At 34.3% G+C, this 24,566-nt stretch overlaps 1 protein-coding gene across 2 annotated transcripts in view; it reads right to left on the bottom strand.

Annotated features, from left to right (window-relative positions):
* LOC125257647 (matrix metalloproteinase-16-like) overlaps positions 1-24,566 on the bottom strand; it is a 75,883-nt gene that overhangs the window by 5,662 nt on the left and 45,655 nt on the right. For both annotated transcript variants that reach the window (XM_048174216.1, XM_048174215.1), the window contains 3 exons: positions 22,177-22,338; positions 18,857-19,074; positions 6,481-6,619 (listed from right to left, as the gene is read on the bottom strand). In XM_048174216.1, the coding sequence (XP_048030173.1) occupies positions 6,481-6,619; positions 18,857-19,074; positions 22,177-22,338 (519 nt within the window). The remainder of the gene's footprint in view (positions 1-6,480; positions 6,620-18,856; positions 19,075-22,176; positions 22,339-24,566) is intronic.

The raw sequence follows: 24,566 nt of genomic DNA on the forward strand, positions 1-24,566 counted from the left end.
CAGTATTTAGCCCTGGGTACATTTTCACTGAGCCAAATGAGAGTGCTCAGTGATTTAGCTCAGTCAAAGGAAAAAATGTAAATCATAGCTTCTATAAATTCTCTTTGACTTGCTGATATTTTCAAGTGTTGCTCTACTTATGGCTGAGGGATAAATTAAATTTGTACTATATGTTGATTATATATTCTGATGATATTAATGCGCTTGTTAGTTGGCAATTTAATTTTTGTTATTGATAGCATTGCGATTCTTCCTGTGACTTTAGTATGAGTGTCAAAAAAAAAAAAAAAAAAATTATATATACAGTACAGTCCAAAAGTTTGGAACCACTAAGATTTTTAATGTTTTTAAAAGAAGTTTCGTCTGCTCACCAAGGCTACATTTATTTAATTAAAAATACAGTAAAAAACAGTAATATTGTGAAATATTATTACAATTTAAAATAACTGTGTACTATTTAAATATATTAGACAAAGTAATTTATTCCTGTGATGCAAAGCTGAATTTTCAGCATCATTACTCCAGTCTTCAGTGTCACATGATCCTTCAGAAATCATTCTAATATGCTGATCTGCTGCTCAAGAAACATTTAATGTGTACAATTGTGCAAAATATTTGTGTACAATATTATTTTTCAGGATTATTTGATGAATAGAAAGTTCAAAAGAACAGTGTTTATCTGAAATCTAATCTTTTGTAACATTATAAATGTCTTTACTGCCACTTTTGATTGATTTAATGCATCCTTGCTGAATAAAAGTATTCATTTCTTTCATTTCTTTTCAAAAAAATAAAAATAAAAATTCTTACTGACCCCAAACTTTTGAACGCTAGTGTATAATGCTACAGAAGCTTTGTATTTCAGATAAATGCTGTTCTTTTGAACTTTCTATTCATCAAGGAATCCTGAAAAAAAAAGTACACAACTGTTTTCAACATTGAAAATAATCATAAATGTTTATTGAGCAGCAAATCAGCATATAATCATCATGTGACACTGAAGACTGGAGTAACGATGCTGAAAATTCAGCTTTGCATCACAGGAATAAATTACTTTGTCAAATATATTTAAATAGTACACAGTTATTTTAAATTGTAATAATATTTCACAATATTACTGTTTTTTAATTTTTAATTAAATAAATGTAGCCTTGGTGAGCAGACGAAACTTCTTTTAAAAACATTAAAAATCTTAGTGGTTCCATACTTTTGGACTGTACTGTATATATATATATATATATATATATATATATATATATATATATATATATATATATATATATATATATATATATATATATATATAAAATGACCATATATGTGACCCTAGACCACAAAACCAGTCATAAGGGTACATTTTTTGAAATTGAGATTTATACATCATAATCATAATAAATAACCTTTCCATTGATGTAAGGTTTGTTAGGATAGGACAATATTTGGCCGAGATACAATTATTTGCAAATCTGGAATCTGAGGGTGCAAAAAAATCTAAATATTGAGCAAATCGCCTTTAAATTTGTCCAAATGAAGTCCTTAGCAATGCATATCCACTCACAAAAATACATTTTTGATATATTTATGGCAGGAAATTTACAAAATATCTTCATGGAACATGATCTTTACTTAATATCCTAATGATTTTTGGCATAAATGAAAAATCAATAATTTTGACCCATATAATGTATTGTTGGCTATTGCTACAAATAATACCTGTGTGACTTATGACTGGTTTTGTGGTCCGGGGTCACATATTTCCTGTTTGTGCCAGTGAAGTTTGACTCGAATCACTGATAATCTGACACTGAGGTTATTGATACGGAATCCCCAATATTTACATCATTTCCAGATAAATGTCTGTCTCAGCAAAACCAAACATTCAATTTCACAGCTCAGGCACTTCCTGTTTGCTTTTAATTACCGTGACCGGGCCTTTGACCGTGCGTCTGCCACTGTTACTCAGTCCTGACATGTTAATGCCTTCACTTTAAAATGTCAGCGTGCTTTAGTGTCGGTAATGAAGGAGGGAGGTGAACGGGGTGCAGCGCTGACCCTCCGAGCTCAGGAAACCGTCTTTGATGCATGTGGACAGAAGACGGGGTTAAGGGTGTCATGGTTTGTTTGGAGTCCGAGGGGGTCAGAGGAGGACAGGTTTGTCATTTTTTCCTCTAGAAGAGGAAATGCCTGTCACGTCACCTGGGTCTTTCTCATGACCCTTTCAGCAGGGTCAGCGTCTCTCGGTGCCAAGCAGCGCCGTCCGACACGGCCGATGAGTGCAAGAGAGCTCTAGTATGTGTGTTTGTTCATCTGTGCCTGTGATTGTGTGAGTATGTTTGTGAAAGTGAAATTACAGGATGGTTTTATTTTAAATGTTGGCTTGAGGTCAATGTTATCCAGAGCAACACATTTAAACTTCCAGATTTGGCCATGCTTTCTGACCTACTTAAATGCTGAGAGGTCAGTGTAAGCGATTCTCACTGTGTGCTGCTTTCTGCCGGCAATGAGTGTGAGAAAATGTGTTTATTTGCTTCCACATGGACCACACACACTGTGTGTGTACTACCCCATGGGAAGGTAAAACACAAATGTGATGACTTTATAATCTCAATCAAAACGACCTTAATGTGAATTTATACATTTCTCATCAAAACCATATTATCGGATTCATATACAGCTATTTTATTATAATACATAATATCTTATTATTATAACGTTTATATATATATTATGTGTATTATTTATATTTAACAGTGTATTTTTTTATTTGTATAGCATTTTTCACAATTCTTGTAGTTTGAAAGCAGCTCTATATCCTTACTATGTAGTGTCAAATATTGCCTCATTTGTGTCTCATTTGTTTTGTTTTTTTTCCTTCTAAAGATTTAAGGAGAAAACTATTGATGCTCAAATGTAATTTTGACTTTAGTTTATTTCTTACAATTTTAGCAGAAAAATCTGGGACAAATTTGATGCAGAAAGCTTGTATAATCACACAGCAAAACACAGAAACAACTGGTAAATGTTCCATCCATCCATAATTCAATCCATCCCTCTCTTTTCCCTTGCTCTCTGATCTGATACTGGAGATGTGAGGTGTACAGGCAAATAAATAATTAAAATGACAGGCATGGTGGGCTAAAAAGGTTCATTAAGCTCTCTGAACACGGGAGACCATTTGTCTAGTTGTCGAGGAACAAAAGCGTGTGGAAAACTGCTGTGTTTGTGTAGGTGTGTGTGTATTTGTCATTATCTCATTTGGCCCAGCCTCTTCTTTTCCTCTTTAGCTATTTTCAACTCTATCTCTCACACACACACACACACTTTCACTCCCTATGGGAATAATACAGTTTTGTATATTCAGGGCTTATATTTTCTGCATGATTACATTGAGATCTGTATTGTTTCCTTCAGTAACACATGAAATGCGATTTGCAAAGCCTAATAGTACCATATGTTAGCATTACAGATACAACTAAACATAAATAAAAAAAGGAAAAAAAAAAGAAGTGGACTCAAAAGTTAATTTTTATATTGTTTACGTACAATATAAATATTCCTTTTTAAATCAGCTTAAGAAAATGAAGCCTGGTTTCATTTGCTTGTGAAACGTGTTTTTGTTTAAATACTGTAATACAAGTATTTTTTATTAAGGCATTATTAATTTACAATTTTAAATATGCTAATTTTTAAATGCAAAGAATGGGTCTCATATTTGTGCATTATGTTTTAAATAATATATAAATAAAATTATTTAAATATAATTATTTAAACAATATATTAAGATATATAAAATAATTATATTATAAATAATATAATTATAAATGATGTAGTAGTATTATATTAATGATATAATAATAAAATAATAATTATTATATTTATATAATTATAATTATTGATATAATAATAAATCATCAATTTATTAATACAAATATGACTACTATTATGAATACTATTATTATTATTATTATTATCATCAATAAATTATGTAACATTTGTACCCCAATGTGGCCCAGATCCGGCCCACATCTGGTACCCACGTGGATTATACGCGGACCGGATGTGGGCCGGATCTGGGCCGACACTATGTTGCTGTCAGGGACATGATTATTACTATTTGAGACCTAATGAGAAATTGAACTGAGAAGTAAAATGTGCTTAAAGGGATAGTTCACCCAAAAATGAAAATTTGATGTTTATCTGCTTACCCCCAGCGCATCCAAGATGTAGGAGACTTTTTTCTTCAGTAGAACACAAATTATGATTTTTAACTCCAACCGCTGCCGTCTGTAATTCAAATAATGCCAGTGGATGGGAACTTCTACTATAAGAGTAAATAAAACTTGCATAGACAAGTCCAAATTAAACCCTGCGGCTCGTGACGACACATTGATGTCCTAAGACATGAAACGATCGGTTTGTGCGAGAAACCGAACAGTATTTATATCATTTTTTACCTCTAATACACCACTATGTCCAACTGTGCTCAGCATTCGCTTAGTGAGGTCTGATCGCGCTCTGACAGCGGCAGTGATGTCTAGCTCTCATTGAAGTATATGCGTGAGACATCACTGCCGTTGTCAGAGCGCGATCAGACCAAACGAATCGAGTGATGAATGCAGTTGGACATAGTGGTGTATTAGAGGTAAAAAATGATATAAATACTGTTCGTTTTCTCGCACAAACCGATCGTTTCGTGTCTTAGGACATCAATGTGTCGTCACGAGCAGCAGGGTTTAATTTGGGTTTGTCTATGCAAGTTTTATTTACTCTTATAGTAGAAGTTCCCATCCACTGGTATTATATGACTGACAGACTTCAACGGTTGGAGTTAAAAATCATCATTTGTGTTCTACTGAAGAAACAAAGTCACCTACATCTTGGATGCCCTGGGGGTAAGCAGATAAACATCAAATTTTCATTTTTGGGTGAACTATCCCTTTAATTGTCAGAAAAAAATGTCACAATGCAAAAAATCTTAAGGCAGTGGCTATTTGTAGTCAGCAAATAATACTATTTGCACTTCAGTGGATTGTAATATAGGCCTATTATAAAACAGTATACAATAATAACAATATATGTCATTATATTTAGTGAAATCTTTTAAATGGATGCTGCCTTATTGGGACATTAATTGTCTCAGTCACCTAAATCATCCCTTACACCTACTCCTAACCCTACGCGTTAAACACTTTTTGAATATTTTCTTATTTTTTATTTACAATAAACACCTCTCTGAGCTAATATGCGATGGGAAAATGGAGAAGAGCGAGTCCAGAAAAAGGCGGATTCGAACTCTGTTCGGTCGTATCTTTGTCATTTTGTCTGGCCCAATCAGACAATGGTGGGCGGAGTTAGTGTAAATGGCCTCTGCCAACAAGGTGGGCTATTTACACTTGGTGTAAATAGACACTCCGAAATCTTAATCGCAAAAAATAAGCTTAATTTTATATAAGCAAAATATGAAATACAAAAAATATAAAATACGTGTCTTTCCTTTTTAAAGGTCCCGTTTTTCGTGGTTTTTTGAAGCTTTGATTGTGTTTATAGTGTGCAATATAACATGTGTTCATGTTTCGCGTGTAAAAAAACACAGTATTTTTCACATAATTTACTTATCTGTATACCGCTGTTTCCACTGTGATAAAAACGGGCTGATGACTTCCTTGTTCTATGAAGTCCCTCCTTCAGAAATACGTAACGAGTTCTGATTGTGCCAGCGGTTCCTGTGTTGTGATTCGACAGCAGTTTAGCGAACCTTGCCCAGAAAGGTCACGCCTCTTACCATAACGTGGAGATGAACGCGCTCAGTGTTATTGTAAACATGTCTTTAATTTGACCCTATCAATTTGAGCCGGAATCAGACCCGGTGATTGGACTGCGGGATGAAAATAACAGCGTTTCGACGACATGGCGACAAACACACTCTACAAACGCAACTCTTGTGTATTCCTGTGGGCGGAGGTTAGTCAAAAAACTGTTTTAGTGACGTCATTAAAGAAGGAAGTAGAGGGATGTAGTCCAAACTGGCCGTTCGATGTAGGCGACTTCTGTTAAATAAAATATCTCGCTTGGCATTGAACTTTGAGCTTTAAAATTTTACAGATTTTATTTATACTCTAACAACAACAACATTACACACTAACTAAAGTTTGAAACATGGGATCACGAAGAACGGGACCTTTAAATTTGGGTAAAATAAAACCCATGCTCTTGACAGGTTTTGTGAGATTGGCTCTCACACACATGCATTCTCCTGTATTCACTAGATGAACTCCTACTGTTATATTTAGAGGCACACTGCAAGTCAGAAAAATGGTGTAGATAAACCAGTGAGAGCCCTACAGCAGTTGACCTCACGGTAGAAACGAGGTTAAGTCTCATCTTCACACTGTTCCCTCACTATCTCTGAACTCGACTCGCCTCTTACGCTTGTAAACAAACTGTGCTGAGGGACGTTGATCTGATGTGTAGAAATCTTACCTTTGAAGAACACAAATTTGCCCTTGCTGTTCTCATAGACGGCGTCGATCTTGGGTGGCAGACCCCTCCAGAAGACATTGATGAGCATGGGGTAACCGGGCATCACGGTGTTATCTCTGACCCTCCAAAACCAGTGGTCCTTCATAGAGAGAAGATGATTGAAAGAGAAAAAATACATAAAGGAACATTAGTTGCATGGCACGTTTCAGGGTTTACAGCTCCAGATGGATCCCATAAGGCTTTGCACGTTGTGGTCGATACAAGGCTTTAGAGGTTTTCTAAGAGGCTTTGTCTTGTAAACAACAGCTATTCTGTCATTCTTTTTAGGGTGAAAATGTATATTTTATTAAATCAACCCCAAACAGGCATCATGGAATTGTTGTAGTTGTGGCATCCTGCCCTTCACCTACTGTGTGCGGCCACAGCTGCTCTCACTTCCAGCTTCGGAAAATCCCCCGTCACACATCTACAGCTTTGATGTCACTGCTTTGATGTCTCCAAAGCTTGTTTAAACATTGGTGGCAAAACAGACAGTATCTCCGTCATCACTCTGTGGTGGCTGTAACAATCGTTGCCTCCTGGGAAGTTCCTACTTACGAGTCCAGAAATCTAAATTATGACGGGATGTGCGTTCAAGTCAATAGACACTGTGGGCAATTTCATATTTCTTTCTCTCTTTCACAGTTTCCGACAGACGCAGGAGGCTTTTTAGTGCTAGTGAAGAGCAAAGGATGCACATTAGGTGTGTAATTGATGTTTATCTGTGTGTTTTATCATTCTTTTGCTGCCACAGAGGATGATGGGAAATCAAGCCTGTCGCCTCATAAACTGAATAAACGAGTTACATTTTCTGCCAAGCTTTATCTCTATGCGTTCCAAACCTGTATGACTTTTTTCTTCCATTGAATAGATCTCTATATATATCTCTATGTATATGTATATATATATTATATTCAGACACCTTGAACATTTCATTCATTAATAGTTTATTCACTATAGTTTAAAAAATGGTAATGAAATATAAACAAGATCTCAGAGTTAAACTGTGTCAGAAAAAATTCAGTCAGTCAGATAACACTTAAGCAAAACATGGTCAGGTCAAAGTGTCTGAATAATTTTTGGGTATAATATGTCAGTTTATTTTGCTATAGTGTCCTGCACCCACTAGTAAAAATATATTAAAAATGAAAATAAAAATGAATAATTTTTGGTTTGACAGTGTGTGTGTGTATGTAGCAGAAACAACAATGGGACTCATATGCATGTCATATTTTAAATAATATATAAGATTATATATAATAAGTAATATATATATACAGTTAATCATTTAAATTAATTAAATATATATATATATATATATATATATATATATATATATATATATATTGTGTAACAAATAATAATAATTATTATATATAATAATATAAAATATTTAATAATTTAATTTAAATATAATGTAGATAATTGACATAAAATATAAGATTATTATAAATTTATAATATTGTTAGATTATAAACTGGATAAGCAAGTAACATTTTCTGCCAAGCTTTATCTCTGTTCGTTACAAACCTGTATAATCTTTTTTCTTCTGTTGAACATATAGATATACATGTGTATATATATTGCAGAAACGAGAATGGGTCTCATATTTGTGCATGTCATATTTTAAATAATATATAAGATTCTTTATAATAATTAAAAAATATACATAATGGTAAATCATTTAAATTAATATAAATTAATATAATGAACTAATATATATATATATATATATATATATATATATATATATATATATATATATATATATATATATATATATATATAACCGCATTTTTTTTATATGAGTTCTGAGATACTTCACTGTACCTCTGTATCTCTCAGAATACAATTTAACAGCAAGCTTGAGTATAACATAATGGTTCGAGAATGACAACTCCATTATTCTTCACACTCTGATTTGCTTCTTCTGACTAATCTTTTGTAGCAAATTGAAGCATGCAATTTGACCATCAGAATCTCTAAAACTGAGGGCCTCTTTCATTTTGTCCTGCAGTAAGGCACTCAGACGACACTTCTTCAGCCTGTAAATCCTGCCTTTTATACTTGAATACAGAGACGTTCTTCAGATTTTCACCACTATTTTAATTACACCTGTTCTGACAAAAATCTTGTACCAACTAGTGTTATTGTAGTATTATATTTATATACTATTCTAGTATTCATTAATATTTTAAATTAGCATTTATTTTTATATTTTTAGTTTAGATTTTAGTCTAAGTGCTTTTGTCATTTTTGTTATTTTATAAGTATTTCTATATAGCTTTGTTTTATTTCAGTTTTAGTTTTAATCAAGCAATTATATTTCAGCTAGTTGACAAGGCAACATTTCTTTTTTTTAATTGAAGTTATTTATATTTTACTTTATTTCAGCTTAACTAAAATTAACATCCTCATACCACTGTACAATAATCATTGAATTGTCATTTACACACTGACCAAAGGATTGTATGTGTGGTTATGAAATATTTTTATTGTTTGTCATTTCCAATCAAGCTGTGATTTTATCAAGCTATGCAAAAGTGTAAAACTATTATTTAATTGTGTGTATTTAGGATGTATGCTGTGCTTGCTTTGATACTGATCCAAGCAAAGCAAGACGAAAAATATGGCCATTTTATTCTAAAATTGAGTAAGTATCATTTTCATTACTTAATGGTATTAAACACAATACATCATTTGGGATGTGATGGAAATGATGTTGTGCTGGAAATGCATGACTTGTGGTGGATGTATATCTGTATATTGTGCTTTTTAACCCTCTGATGCTCTTGTGTGTTTTGTCTTTTTAGAATTTTTACTTCATCGGAATGGTGCGAAACTTGGTAAAGGTTTTGGCACTTCATGGGCATGATTCAAAAAGGTTAAATGGTCCTGAAAAAACTGGTCACACTTGTGTTCCTCGCGGTCAAAAATAATTGCATTGGAAATGAATGGGAGATGAATTTCATCTTGGGAAAACTTTTGGTACTGCGCCCAAACAAAAATCTTACTGAAAGCTAATTTTTGAGATATCAAGCTCAAATTTGGGACATAACTTGTTTAGATTTATGGCTTTGGTTTTCTTGCAGTTTTAGAGTAAAACGTTTTTGAAAATATATATTTAATATAGAAATTGAAAATAGTATTTTTGTGCATGTTTCATAATAAAATGTAAAATTCTGTAACTATTTTTAAGTTAACTTTTTTTTTTTTTTACTTTTTTTTTACTTCAGCAATAATTTGCCAAGTGTTATCTTCAAAGATCAAAATTAAGTCTGTGCTCTAAAGCATTCAAAATTGATGACAGTTTAAGTTGGAAATTTCATTTTCAGGTCTATGCTCAAAAAGTGAATAAATGGATTATAACTGCAGCATAAATATAATTTAGTACAATAAAATCCCCTAAAAATACAAAATATTAAATAAAAAACATTATTGAACTAAAATGTAGTACATTCATTTCATTGAAATAATAAATTAAAAAAATGATACAATAAATGTGTAATCAGTTCTTCTGAACTAAGGAAGTATTAAAAATTACAGGTGTTGGTCATATAATTAGAATATCATCAAAAAGTTGATTTATTTCACTAATTCCATTCAAAAAGTGAAACTTGTATAGTATATGCATTCATTACACACAGACTGATATATTTCAAATGTCTATTTCTTTTAATTTTGATAATTATAACTGACAACTAAGGAAAATCCCAAATTCAGTATCTCAGAAAATTAGAATATTACTTAAGACCAATACAAAGAAAGGATTTTTAGAAATCTTGGCCAACTGAAAAGTATGAACATGAAAAGTATGAGCATGTACAGCACTCAATACTTATTTGGGGCTCCTTTTGTCTGAATTACTGCTGCAATGCGGTGTGGCATGGAGTCGATCAGTCTGTGGCACTGCTCAGGTGTTATGAGAGCCCAGGTTGCTCTGATAGTGGCCTTCAGCTCTTCTGCATTGTTGGGTCTGGCATATGGCATCTTCCTCTTCACAATACCCCATAGATTTTCTATGGGGTTAAGGTCAGGCGAGTTTGCTGGCCAATTAAGAACAGGGATACCATGGTCCTTAAACCAGGTACTGGTAGCTTTGGCACTGTGTGCAAGTGCCAAGTCCTGTTGGAAAATGAAATCTGCATCTCCGTAAAGTTGGTCAGCAGCAGGAAGCATGAAGTGCTCTAAAACTTCCTGCTATATGGCTGCGTTGACCTTGGACCTCAGAAAACACAGTGGACCAACACCAGCAGATGACATGGCACCCCAAACCATCACTGACTGTGGAAACTTTACACTGGACCTCAAGCAACGTGGATTGTGTGCCTATTCTCTCTTCCTCTAGACTCTGGGACCCTGATTTCCAAAGGAAATGCAAAATGTACTTTCATCAGAGAACATAACTTTGGACCACTCAGCAGCAGTCCAGTCCTTTTTGTCTTTAGCCCAGGTGAGACGCTTCTGACGCTGTCTGTTGTTCAAGAGTGGCTTGACACAAAGAATGCGACAGCTGAAACCCATGTCTTGCATACGTCTGTGCGTAGTGGTTCTTGAAGCACTGACTCCAGCTGCAGTCCACTCTTTGTGAATCTCTCCCACATTTTTGAATGGGTTTTGTTTCACAATCCTCTCCAGGGTGTGGTTATCCCTATTGCTTGTACACTTTTTTTCTACCACATCTTTTCCTTCCCTTCGCCTCTCTATTAATGTGCTTGGACACAGAGCTCTGTGAACAGCCAGCCTCCTTTGCAATGACCTTTTGTGTTTTGCCCTCCTTGTGCAAGGTTTCAATGGTTGTCTTTTGGACAACTGTCAAGTCAGCAGTCTTCCCCATGATTGTGTAGCCTACAGAACTAGACTGAGAGACCATTTAAAGGCCTTTGCAGGTGTTTTGAGTTAATTAGCTGATTAGAGTGTGGCACCAGGTGTCTTCAATATTGAACCTTCTCACAATATTCTAATTTTCTGAGATACTGAATTTGGGATTTTCCTTAGTTGTCAGTTATAATCATCAAAATTAAAAGAAATAAACATTTGAAATATATCAGTCTGTGTGTAATGAATGAATATAATATACAAGTTTCACTTTTTGAATGGAATTAGTGAAATAAATCAACTTTTTGATGATATTCTAATTATATGACCAGCACCTGTAATGCAGTGCAGAAAACTCTCTTCCTTTTCCATTATCTGACACCATACATGAGTACACAGACACAATAAAAACTGCCATTCTCCCGTCCGCCCACAGCAGTCAGCAGGAGTCTTTTGGTAGTGAAAGTAGTATTCTGTCTCCTTGGAGAAAATACTGTAACTGAAATCTTATTAAACCAATAAATCACAGGCATTTTGGTTATTATTGGTGTTTACTAATATCTCTAATGCTATGGCTCGTAGTTCGGGTTAGTGATTTGGACAAACCCAAATGAAACTGTGGTGTGTAACTTGTCACATACTGTTTGTGCTACAGACTTGAATGACAGCTCAAATGTGAATTGGTTTGCAACTGCAAATGAACACAAAGACAACACTCCAGCATTGTGGCAACAAGTCGCCTTTTTCTTCGCTTCTATATAAGCTTCTACTTTTTCTCATCCTGCTCTTCTATCAGAAAACCAGAGACAAACAAATTTGACTGGCACTGTGTAATCACAGGGAGGCCCACACAGACAACAGTGACATATGCACAACCAGTAAACATGTGGTCCCTGGAGGCAACACATTCATCTGTGTTTCATTATTGTTTGGCTATGAGAGAAGACACGCTGTTGTTTCTGCGTTCAGCTCTATATGGCCTGAATGAGTGATAAATGACAAGCCACAGGACACGTTGCATAGCTAGACTCTGTCACATGAAATGTTTAATGTCGGCATGAAATGAAAGTTGCTATAGTCTTTCCTTCCCCATTGTGACGTATATCTGAAATGGCTTCTCGAACAAGAAAAAATGTAGGGTGGGACTTGCTTTTGTCCATCAGGATGGTTTGGATGGTTGTGGTTTGCTATTGGTCGGTCTCACGCCCTCGCGCCAGTAAACGTCATCAGAGAAGAGATGTTGCTGCAACGGAGGGGAAGTTATTTTCATTGAAGATTACGAGGGCACATCAATTTATAAAAAATAAAATGATGTGTACATTTATAGGCCTAATAAATACTGCAATGTTACATAAAAAAAATAGTAATTGTCAATTTTGTTTTAAAAGTTATATTTCCAGAGGTTTTCAACCATAATTAAATTTTAAGATAATTGTATTTATTTATTTATTTGCATCAAGATATCCTACAACAGCGGAGATGAGCAGATGTAACTTAGTTAAAATATATATATTTTTTACAGTTATGTATATTGCATCTGTGAGATCATAAAATGTAGGCTTAAAATGTGGGGTTGCATGAATTTTGGAACTTAAAAAATGGGTCACGGACTAAAAATGTATTCTGCTTTATTCTGCAAGAGAGAATGCCTTATGTAACCCTCTGTACCTCCTTTTTAGGAACAGTCACTCTCAGAGAAATCATTATCTGGTACAAGTTGGTCTTCAATTTAAAATATCTTGAATTTAGCTGCGTAACATGGAGGAGTTAAATGTTAAATATAATGTTGTAGTACAGGAAGCAGTGGTAGGATAAGAGAAATTGAAGCGCACGATGTTCAATTACGAGACTCAGAACTTCTTGTCATATCAGAATAGTTTAGTGTACTGTTCTTAAGCTTCCCTGCAGTATATAGGGCTGGAATCATGTTTAAGTTATAAGTTTGATATATAAGTTTGAAACACTATAAGGGTAAAAAAATAATGACAGATTTTTTCATTTTCAGATTAACTTAAATCAGACTTAAATCAATGTAATTTCTGATTCAAAGGTTTGTTAAAGGGTTAGTTCAACCAAAAATGAAAATAATGTCATTTGTTACTCATCCTCATGCCATTCCACACTCGTAAGACATTCATTAATCTTCAGAATGCAAATTAAGATATATTTGTTGAAATCTGATGGCTCCATGAGCAATGACATTTCCTCTCTCAAGATCCATTAATGTACTAAAAACATATTTAACCCTTAAATACATGACTGTTTCGCCAATCATTCTTACATATTCGGGTCTTTATTGACCCGGATCAATATCTAACATGGAAGGATCTCTACCTGTCGCGATAATATAAAACTCCTCTGATATTAGAGTTACAATTACAGAAGAATAAAATAAAGCATATTTTGTTACCTTTTGGAGCTTGAAAGGGCTCGGTTTGAGCAGATGTTTTATGCCATCACCACTGTCCTTGTCAGAGCTCATTTCCCAGTAAATTCAGCAAATAATAGGCTATTTTTATGTTTCAATACAGCAGAAATCAATATTTCGATCTCTAACAGCTTCACCAGATCCATCCAGTAACAGTTACAGTCATATTTGATGGCGTTCAGTACCTGCTCTGCAGTAAATCGCTGAGCCATTTCATGTTTGTTTTATTATTTCATTTTCTGTCTGAATGAGTCGTCACTTCAGCATTGTGTATCAGACATTGCCACCTTGTGGAATAAAGGTGAATTGCACTTTTTTCGTCATCTAAGATTCAATTATTGTTGTGCAGAAAAAATATACATACACTCATACACACCTCGGGTCGTTAGCGACCCTATACAATTTTTACACAAAATGAACGCAAAAATAGGCATTCTTTTATATTTTTATGATTTTTTTCTTTTTATATTGTTTATAATAAATTGATTGAGGAATACCAAGAAGGCTGATGTCTAACTTTAAAAAATGAATGAGGAGGAGGGTAGTGAATGACGTCCCGGGTCACTAAAGACCCGAGGTATGCATTTAAGGGTTAAATCAGTTCATGTGAGTACAGTGGTTCAATATTAATATTATAAAGCAATGAGAATATTTTTGGTGCACCAAAAAAACAAAATAACAACTAATATAGTGATGGGCGATTTCAAAACACTGCTTCAGGAAGCTTCGGAGCATAATGAATCGGCGTGTCAAATCAGCGGTTTGGAGCGCCAAAGTCACATGATTTCAGACACGCGATCCGAATCATGATTCAACACGCTGATTCATAACGCTCCGAAGCTTCATGAAGCAGTGTTTTGAAATCGGCCATCACTATATAAGTCGTTATTTTGTTTTTTTGGCGCTCCAAAAATATTCTCGTTGCTTTATAATATTAATATTGAACCACTGTACTCACATGAACGGATTTAAATATGTTTTAGGTACATTAATGGATCTTGAGAGAGGAAATTGATGAACGAAGGTCTTACAGTTGTGTAATTAATAACATTATTTTCATTTTTGGGTGAACTAACACTTTAATTGTTAATGGAATGATTAAGGAACCAAAATCTCTACATTTCTCATATTTCCTGGCCCTACAACTATATATTGATTAATTCATATATTGTGGAGGATGTGAATACGGACTCCACGCAGAGTGCTCATGCGAGTGTGAGGTTTAGCCTGTTCAGATGATGCACACTGTAACAGCCAGCCAACACTGAATACAGGGATGCGTGCAGGGAGATGGAGGGATGGAAAGATGCATCGGAAAGATGAAAGCACCACAAGCAGTGTGGTGCTGGGCAGGTTGAGAGCTTGCTGCTGGGAGATCGGCCTCTATCTCTTGGTCTCTTGCTGTTTCACAGTCTACAGATCCCTCACCGGACTGTGAAACTCTCCTCACAGAACTGGACGGAAGAGATCTGTCACCGGGCACACACTTAAACCGCATCAAACACCAGCACTCGGGAGACGGGCAGTCAGTTGAGTGAGACACTCTCTCCTTCACACACATACTTACAGAGGGAGGGAGGAGGGAACTGACTGTTTATGTTACTGGAGAAATGATAGAGAACAAAGTGTGCTTTTATTTAAATTTTCTGAAATTGTACAAGGTTTATATATATATTAAAAAAAAGCTTACTAAATATGTTTATATTTATTATAAATAAAATATTTTTATTTACATATTTATATTTATGCATAATATATGCATATTTTATTGCATTATTTTATTGACTTTATTGTATAGACTTTCACTCTGACATTTAAAAAAAGCTTATTTTTAAGATTAAAAAATAAAAGCTTATTAAATATACTTATATAGTAGATATTTTTATACACAAATAAAAGTGTAAAATATATTAAATATGTATTCATATATTTATCATGCATTATATAATATTTATTATTTAATATATATTATTTTTATTGCATTATTTGAGTGTACAGACTTTCATTTTGACATTTAAAAAAGCGTATTTTTAATATTAAAAATAAAAGCTTATTAAATATTCTATTTATATTGTATATTTATTATAAATAAACACAAATATAAGATATATTAAATATTGTATGTATTTATTTATTCATATATTTGTCATGCATTATATAATATTTATTATTTAATATATATATAATTTTCATTGCATTATTTAAAAACTAAAAGTAAAATAAGCTAGATAATCTAGTTGCCCTGTAGGTCAGTGATAGATTTATATATTTGATTATATATATGATTCAGAAACTAAACACATTTTGTCTATTTAGATATTTAATCGCCACAATAATGAATTTGAGTCATTATGTGATTCATTTGATTAATTAATCAGCATATCATGAAATTATTTATTTTTTATCTGATTGACAGAAATTATATTTCTGTTATGAGTGTTTGGCATGGTAATAGATATAACAATGTTGATATATTTGGTCTTGGTGGAATAGATCTGCTATGCAGCTGCTGCTATAGGTTATTGCTGCTGCTGCTGCAGAGCAAGTACAGGATTTGATAAAGCCAATTCATACACGACACACTGCTGTGAGCAAGTAAGACATGCTGCTGCTGTACAATAACATACATGAATTATCCGTAACAGATCTATACAGGTGGAGCTGGGGAAGGTGGAGGGTAGCTCATTAGCTACTGATACAGCAGGAACCAATCAGCTGTGCGTGTCATATATAGAAAATGATGTGATTGCAAGCAGATTGAGTTAAGGACCTATTATATTATTAATTATGTTATCATATCAAATCTTATTTTCAAGTGGTTGGATGACTGATCTCGTATCAAACTTTTCCTCATGATTATGGATCTGTCAGTGTAATTCTGTTGTCTACAGTTGAATATATTGTCGAACTCTTCATCTTTCAGCCGATCCACAACTGTGTACTGCCAACATGAGGAAGCTGACACAGATATTACTGTGGATAGGCTTCACCTCAGAGCTTGGATGGCAGACTTTGAGCGTTTTACGGCACAGAAATATGTTTGTGTTATTGTCTAGCCGCGATGATAGACTACTCCGGTTTACAGCCTGTGAGAAAGCGAGCGACTGAGTGAGTAAGTGAGGAAATGTAACAGCATTCATGATAGATTTTGTTTTCCCAGAGGCGTCTGCTGTGAAACTGGGAGTGGAGACCAAGTGACAAGATTAGAGCCCAACAAAAACCCTCTTCAAGTGGAATAAATCTACACGTCAGCAAGAGTTTGGCTATTCAGAAAAAAAAAGATACTTTGTGTATAGTCTGACAAATGAATTCCATCTATTTTTAAACAGAGAAAAATATACACAAAAACACTGGCTGTGTGTTAAGCGAGAGCACAGTAAATCTTTGCTGTGGCCTTCAGAGACGCACACGGAGATCAGAGAGTTACAACACAGTCTCTATTCATACGCATCTCCTCAAGATGTGTGCTATCCATAAGTGAGATGGCGTACTATACTTTCAGAGAGAAACATCTTTTTAAAGCATCTCTTTATCTCCCGCAAACCTCTTTTGGCACCCCTTGAGCAGTTAGTGGACATCGATTTGTAACTTTTTCCCTTATTGATGCACTTGCGATATGTAAATCTTTGTACTGATTTCAGTTTGCAGACTTTGGCAGTCATGGATTTTGGAGTCATCACTTTTCTGAAAGACTGAGAACATTAGCTACCAGTAAAAAAAAAAAAAATATATATACAAACTTTTATGTTAGATGCAATTAATCGTGAATAATCGCTTTGAAAGCACTAATATATATATATATATATATATATATATATATATATATATATATATACATACACAAACTTTCATGTTAGATGCAATTAATCGTGAATAATCGATTATTCACGATTAATTGCATCTAACATAAAAGTTTGTAAATATAATATGTGTGTGTGTGTGTGTGTGTGTGTGTGTGTGTGTGTGTGTGTGTGTGTGTGTGTGTGTGTGTGTGTGTATATACAAACTTTTATGTTAGATGCAATTAATCATGAATAATCGATTATTCACGATTAATTGCATCTAACATAAAAGTTTGTGTGTGTGTATATATATATATATATATATATATATATATATATATTACCATTCAAAAATAAACTATTTTAATAGCCTATACTTTATAATTTATTTCTGTGATGCAAAGCTGAATTTTCAGCATAATTACTTCAGTCAGTGTCACATGATCCTTCAGAAATCATTCTAATATGATGATTCTTTAATGAACAGAAAGTTCAAGAAAGTTAAGAAGTTATATGTCATTACCGTCACTTTTAATCAATTTAATGCATACTTGCTGAATAAAAGTATTTCTTTCTTTTTTTTAAATCTAATTGATCTATAGCATAAAACCAGTGTATTTGGCAATATATTGATGATATGCAAATCTATAACAAACTGATGATAGGTAATATTAATACTAATGTTTTGACTGTGTACTTCCATACTGATCCTAAAGAAAAACACTCAAGTAGCCTTCTGTTGCTATAGTTACTCTGATTAACATGAGATTATGATATGTAATTACAAGACATTATTCGAAAATGCTGTAAACAGTTTAGCTGATCTGCTTTCCCTGAGCCTCCCTTTATCTTTTTTCCACTGGTGAGGTTCAAGCTTTCATTAGTAGGGTCAGAGCCTCATAATCCACACCCTGTCATCCACACAGTGATTGCTAACGCTCAGCTCTTCTGATACACTCAACTCTCACACTAGAGGTTTAAGGATTCATTGAAGGCAGCTCTCAGGTTCAGCGAGCAAAGAAAAGCTCATTGGCTCTGACTAATAGGTCACTTTCCTTCAGCACAAGCTCAAGAGAACAAAGAGAAAACACCCACACACAGGAGGAGGAACGCTGGCTGAAACGTTTCTTGCGGCCGCCACGTGTGTGTTTGTCAGCTGAGGCTGCCAGCGCTCTAAACACAGTGTTGAAGCGGCAGTTATGAGACCATGAGCTTGAAATGAGCTCATTTCATATAGTATTTAAGAATCTGTGTGTATGTTGTTTTGTGCATTTCAGACAGATACTGTTTGTCTCATTTGTTGGCTTACCTTAAACACGAACATCTCCCTCCTGAGGATGGCAAGTGTGTTGAAGCCGCCGTCACAGATGTCTGGCTTAGCGTTCGGGTGCATTGGTTTGTCGCCGGTTGGTATCCGCGGAGGCCGCGTCTGCCGGTCGTTTTTGCGTGGATCAGCGGGAGGGTGTGAACGGGCGGGTGGGACCGTCGGTAGAGGTCTCGTGGGCTGAGGAAGTTTATCTGGAGGTCCTGAAGAGAGAGAGAGAGAGAGAGATGAGCGTTATCATACACCAAATGCTTTCTAGCTTATAGTGATTTTTTTCACAATTAAGTGTGTTTGTAGCCAAAAACCTCCTTATAAAATGCAAAATTTGATCTCATAAAAAGTATTTAGACTAAAATATAACAGCCTACAGTTAAGCTAACGTACTATATTACTTGTTGGAATTATTAAAAATAATACATTTAATGATTTATTGAATTATGTGTTTTATACGGGAGAGGATTAGGGCCAAGCAATAATAAAAAATAAAACCATCTCAAGATTAAAGTTGTTAAATTTCGAGAAAAAACTCATTAAATTTCGAGAAAAAAAGTCGAGATAAAATGTTGAGAATAAAGTCATTAAATTACGAGAAAAAAGTCGTTAAATTATGAGAAAAAATTCGTAACTTAACGAATTTGTTCTCGTAATTTAACGACTTTTTTCTCATAATTTAATGAGTTTATTCTCAACATTTTATCTCGACTTTTTTCTCAAAATTTAACGACTTTTTTCTCATAATTTAATGAGTTTATTCTCAACATTTTATTTCGACTTTTTTCTCGAAATTTAACGACATTTTTCTCATCATTTAACGAATTTGTTCTCGTAATTTAACGACTTTTTTCTCATAATTTAATGAGTTTATTCTCAACATTTTATTTCGACTTTTTTCTCGAAATTTAACGACATTTTTCTCATAATTTAACGAATTTGTTCTCGTAATTTAACGACTTTTTTTCTCATAATTTAATGAGTTTATTCTCAACATTTTATTTAGACTTTTTTCTTGAAATTTAATGAGTTTTTTCTCGAAATTTAACAACTTTAATCTCAAGATGGTTTTATTTTTGTATTATTGCTTGGCCCTAATCCTCTTCCGTAGTTTTAGCATGATGCTGTTTTATGAAAGTTTTAGAGGCTAAATGCCATGTGAACAAATATCATTGACTCACTGAACACTGCTTTATGTGTATGTATCATATTTATGTTGTCGCTTTTATAAAGACACATAACAAATTATTTAATAAATATTTAAATTCAATTAAAAAATAAATTAATTAAATGGGCCTAAAAGATAAAATGTGTATGATTCAATAAATAATTTTTACATTTTTAATGAATAATAATAAATAATTACTTTGAAAAAAGTTATAGTATTATTAAAAATCTTGCATTGTAAACATAATTTAGATATTTTTCTTATATATATTTTATTATATTTATATTGTAGTATATATTACAATTATTTCACCAAATAATAATTCATTGCCAGTAATACTTCAATAACATTATTATAAAAACTGATCACTATTTTGATACACTATTGAATGGTCATCCAACAATTGGTTTTAACAAAAAAAACAACTTTATTTTATATTATATTATATTTTATTTTTTATATATTTTTAGATTATATTTTACATTTAAATTATATTTATTTATACTGTATATTTGGTATAAATAAAATATTTAATAAATATATTTTTTATTTGTTTATATATTTGTTCACATATTTGTCATGCATTGTATAATATATTGAATATATATTTATTTTTATTGAATGCATTATTTTAAAAATAAAGGTACAATAAGCTATATAATCTTTCTGACCGAATAATTGGTTTTATAATATTCATCTGGAGTGTTGGTATAATAATGTGCTCTCGCATCAATTATAGTCCAGCATACACCTCGATTATCTGTGGACTCATTATCACAGCAGACGGCTGACCCACGCTGAAGAGTTCAAGCTGTTAGCACAATGAACTAAGACGTCAGATTTTTGGAAGAGCCAACAGAACACTACGAGCTGACAGATCGAGAGGTCAAGAAATCCTCTGTGAGAATGAAAGGATAGGTGATTAAATGGAGAAAATAATGAATGATTTTAAGTATGAGGGCAGCCTGACAGGATTACCCCTCTGGAGATGTGAGCGGCCCACAGGACCACAGAGAGGAGTGACTATTTGATATCAAATCTCCTGAAACAGAGCGAGGATTACAGCCCTTCATGTTACATAACACACCCTGAAACAGAAACAGACAGATACAGAGAGAGAGATCTGCTCTGGTTAGAGTGATGCATATTGAGAGAATGTGGTTGGGAATGTGTGCATGATACATAAGAAGTATGAGTATCTCCACCCTCCGTAGTCTCTTCCTGTGTCGGGGGGAGGAAAGAGGAAGACCGAAGGGACGGATGTTGGATGGGATCCATGAAAGAGGATCTGAACATCTCACCGACATGATATTCTGGATTGGTGTGGAGGAACAGAGGAAATATAAGGCACTAGATTTTACTTTTTATGAGGAAAGTGTGTCCTAATGGTTTGGGGTGAGAAAATGATGACAGAATTTTCATTTTTGGGGTGTACTGTCACTTTAAGGCTCCAAGCAACCCACCATACCAGATAGCAACAAAAATGTGGTTCATTTATGCTCTCTCCACAGGAAAAGAAGATAAAACCTGTATCCAAAATCGAATACTTCCCTACTATATAGTTGGTCAAAAAACAATAAGTCAAAAGAGTAGTATGTCTAAATACATAGTATTCGATAAACAGTAGGTCGATATAAAAAGTCCCTGGATGACCTACAACTTCTGGCGAGATTCTGAAGTGCGCATTCGAAATAATAAATAAATTCAAATTCAAACGTAGTACCTACCTACTCAGTACATGATTTCGGATGCAGCAACAATGTGTCCAGTGTGGTTTGATTTGTGACTCAAATGACTCTCATGAACCGAACCATTTTAGTGAATCAACAGTGCAACATTGTGGTTTGATTGGATTTGATTTGTATGTTGGATGGGATTCAGGAAAGAGGATCTGAACATCTCACGGACAAGAATAAGGCACTTGATTTTTACATTTTATGAGGAAAGTCTGAATGGCTGCCAGAGTATTCCCTGACAGCAACATAGTGTCGGCCCAGATCCGGCCGGATCCAGGCCACACTATGTTGCTGTTTGGGTTGCTATGTGGTTTCTAATAAGTTCTGATTTGAGCCACACACTGACTTTTATTTAGTGTTTGTTGAGAAAAAGTATGTTGTGAATTTAGTGTGTTCAGTGTGAATGTTACCGTAGATCTTCTGGATGCCCTGCAGATCGTCATGTGGCAGTCTGAAGTTCTCTGTGTCCATGTACTGGTAGAAGGGGGCCATGATGGCAGTGGGATCGTTGGAGTGCTCCAGGCCTAACGCATGACCCAGCTCATGTACCGCCACCAGGAAGAGGTCGTTCCCTATACACATAAAACACACAAATAAAACCATTCAAATCACTGTAAAATTGATGGAATAACTTTCAGATAAAGGTATCACATCTTGGTTAAGACGCCATTAAAATGTTCTGATGTCACTTCTTAGAGTTGCTGGTGTTTTTAGTCAATCTGATTCCTGAATCAGTGACTCTTATGAAACAGTTCGTTGTAGTAGATCAAAAACATAGCGCAAGATATCAAGATGGTATTTTAAAAAATGGCTCGATTCTTTGAGGGAATCAAAAACGCACAGCACAAATGGTTCAGTTTGATTTGTGAACAAACTGCTCTGAGTCGGTTCATTTTCGTGAAACGTATAGTGCGACCATTGTAGTCTGATTCCCAAGTTAGTGAATCAAAATGAATGATTCTTATGAGTGGATTCTTTTTTACTGTATCAAAACAAACAAATGACTCTTATGAGCTGGCTTTTTTTTGTGTGTATGAGTCAAATACTACAGAAGAGGATTAGGGCCAAGCAATAATAAAAAAATAAAACCATCTCGAGATTAAAGTTGTTAAATTACAAGAAAAAACCCGTTAAATTTCGAGAAAAAAGTCAAAATAAAATGTTGAGAATAAACTCATTAAATTACGAGAAAAAACTCATTAAATTTCAAGAAAAAAGTTGAGATAAAATGTTGAGAATAAACTCGTTAAATTATGAGAAAAAACTCGTTAAATTTTGAGAAAAAAGTCGAGATAAAATTTTGAGAATAAAGTCATTAAATTATGAGAAAAAAGTCGTTAGATTATGAGAATAAATTAGTTAAATTATGAGAAAAAAGTCGTTAAATTTCGAGAAAAAAGTCAAGATAAAATGTTGAGAATAAAGTCATTAAATTACGAGAAAAAAGTCATTAAATTATGAGAACAAATTCGTAATTTAACGAATTTGTTCTCGTAATTTAACGACTTTTTCTCATAATTTAACGAATTTGTTCTCGTAATTTAACGAGTTTTTTCTCGTAATTTAATGAGTTTATTCTCAACATTTTATTTTGACTTTTTTCTTGAAATTTAACAAGTTTAATCTCGAGATGGTTTTATTTTTTTATTATTGCTTTGCCCTAATCCTCTTCCGTAAAATACAGTGTGACCGTTGTAGTCCAATTCCCAAATAAACAACACTTATGAGTCATTTCTTTCTTAGTGAATCAAAGTGAACAAATGCAAAAGCAGTTGTTTTTTTGTTTTTTTTGGGGATTCAAAATGACCAAATGATTCTCATGAGCAGGTCCTTTTATCCAAAGTCTCAAGTAAGACATGCTGCTGCCATACAATAGCATACATTAATTATCTGTAGCAGATCTATACAGGTGGAGCTGGGGAAGGTGGAGGGTTTTTGAAAGTGCACTGCAAACCGCTACAGCAGAAGGTGACCAAGTATTTGAAGGTTGAGCAGCGAGCTCATTGGCTACTGATAAAGCAGTAACCAATCAGCTGTGCCCTATAGAGAATGATGATTGCAAGCAAAATCAGCCTGTGCCATCTAGAGTTTCATGACATGATCTAAAACAAAGAAAATGCCACTAAATTCAAAGCAAAGTCTCTTTGTGTCAGAGCGCATAATGATATGTCAAAATCAAAGCTGCTTTCTGCATCTGTGCGTGTGGTTGTTTGTGTGCGTAATTGTTATCCATCTCTGTTTCCACTCCAGAATAACTCATCCAGAGAAACCACAGCTACTGCTGGGATTCATTACAGTATGAACGCTGTCACTACACACCCTCACATCAAACATCCACACTGAGCATCTTCCCTCTGTGAACAAATGGAAAACCCCACCCAGCTCGCCACGTGATGGTTTGGAAGCAGGATCTTACGCCACAGGCCAGAAAACAGTCCAAACACCAAAGTTAGGCAGACGTTATGCGATGGAAAAAGAGGACCGCAGAAAACAGCACACCCATGACGGCCACATCAGCAGCTACAGACAGCTGTCTATCCTTCCTCTTCACCATCAGTTGTGATGCACTTCGTTTCACTATCTTTTATCTGCTGACACAAATGAATATGACACATTTTCATTCAGTCAACTTGTGTTTTATTTAAACTGCTCGGCGCAGGAGACGCAGATCAAATGATGCGTTTTGCATGCCTGGATATTTCGGTCTATTTCAGCGCATGGAACGTTGCCCCGGAGAATTCTGCGGCATCAAAGCCGATGGCTGCAAAACATTCCAAAATACACAACTGACCAAATGCTA

This window comes from Megalobrama amblycephala, linkage group LG22 (assembly GCF_018812025.1).
Source record: "Megalobrama amblycephala isolate DHTTF-2021 linkage group LG22, ASM1881202v1, whole genome shotgun sequence".
Classification (NCBI taxonomy): Eukaryota; Metazoa; Chordata; class Actinopteri; order Cypriniformes; family Xenocyprididae; genus Megalobrama; species Megalobrama amblycephala.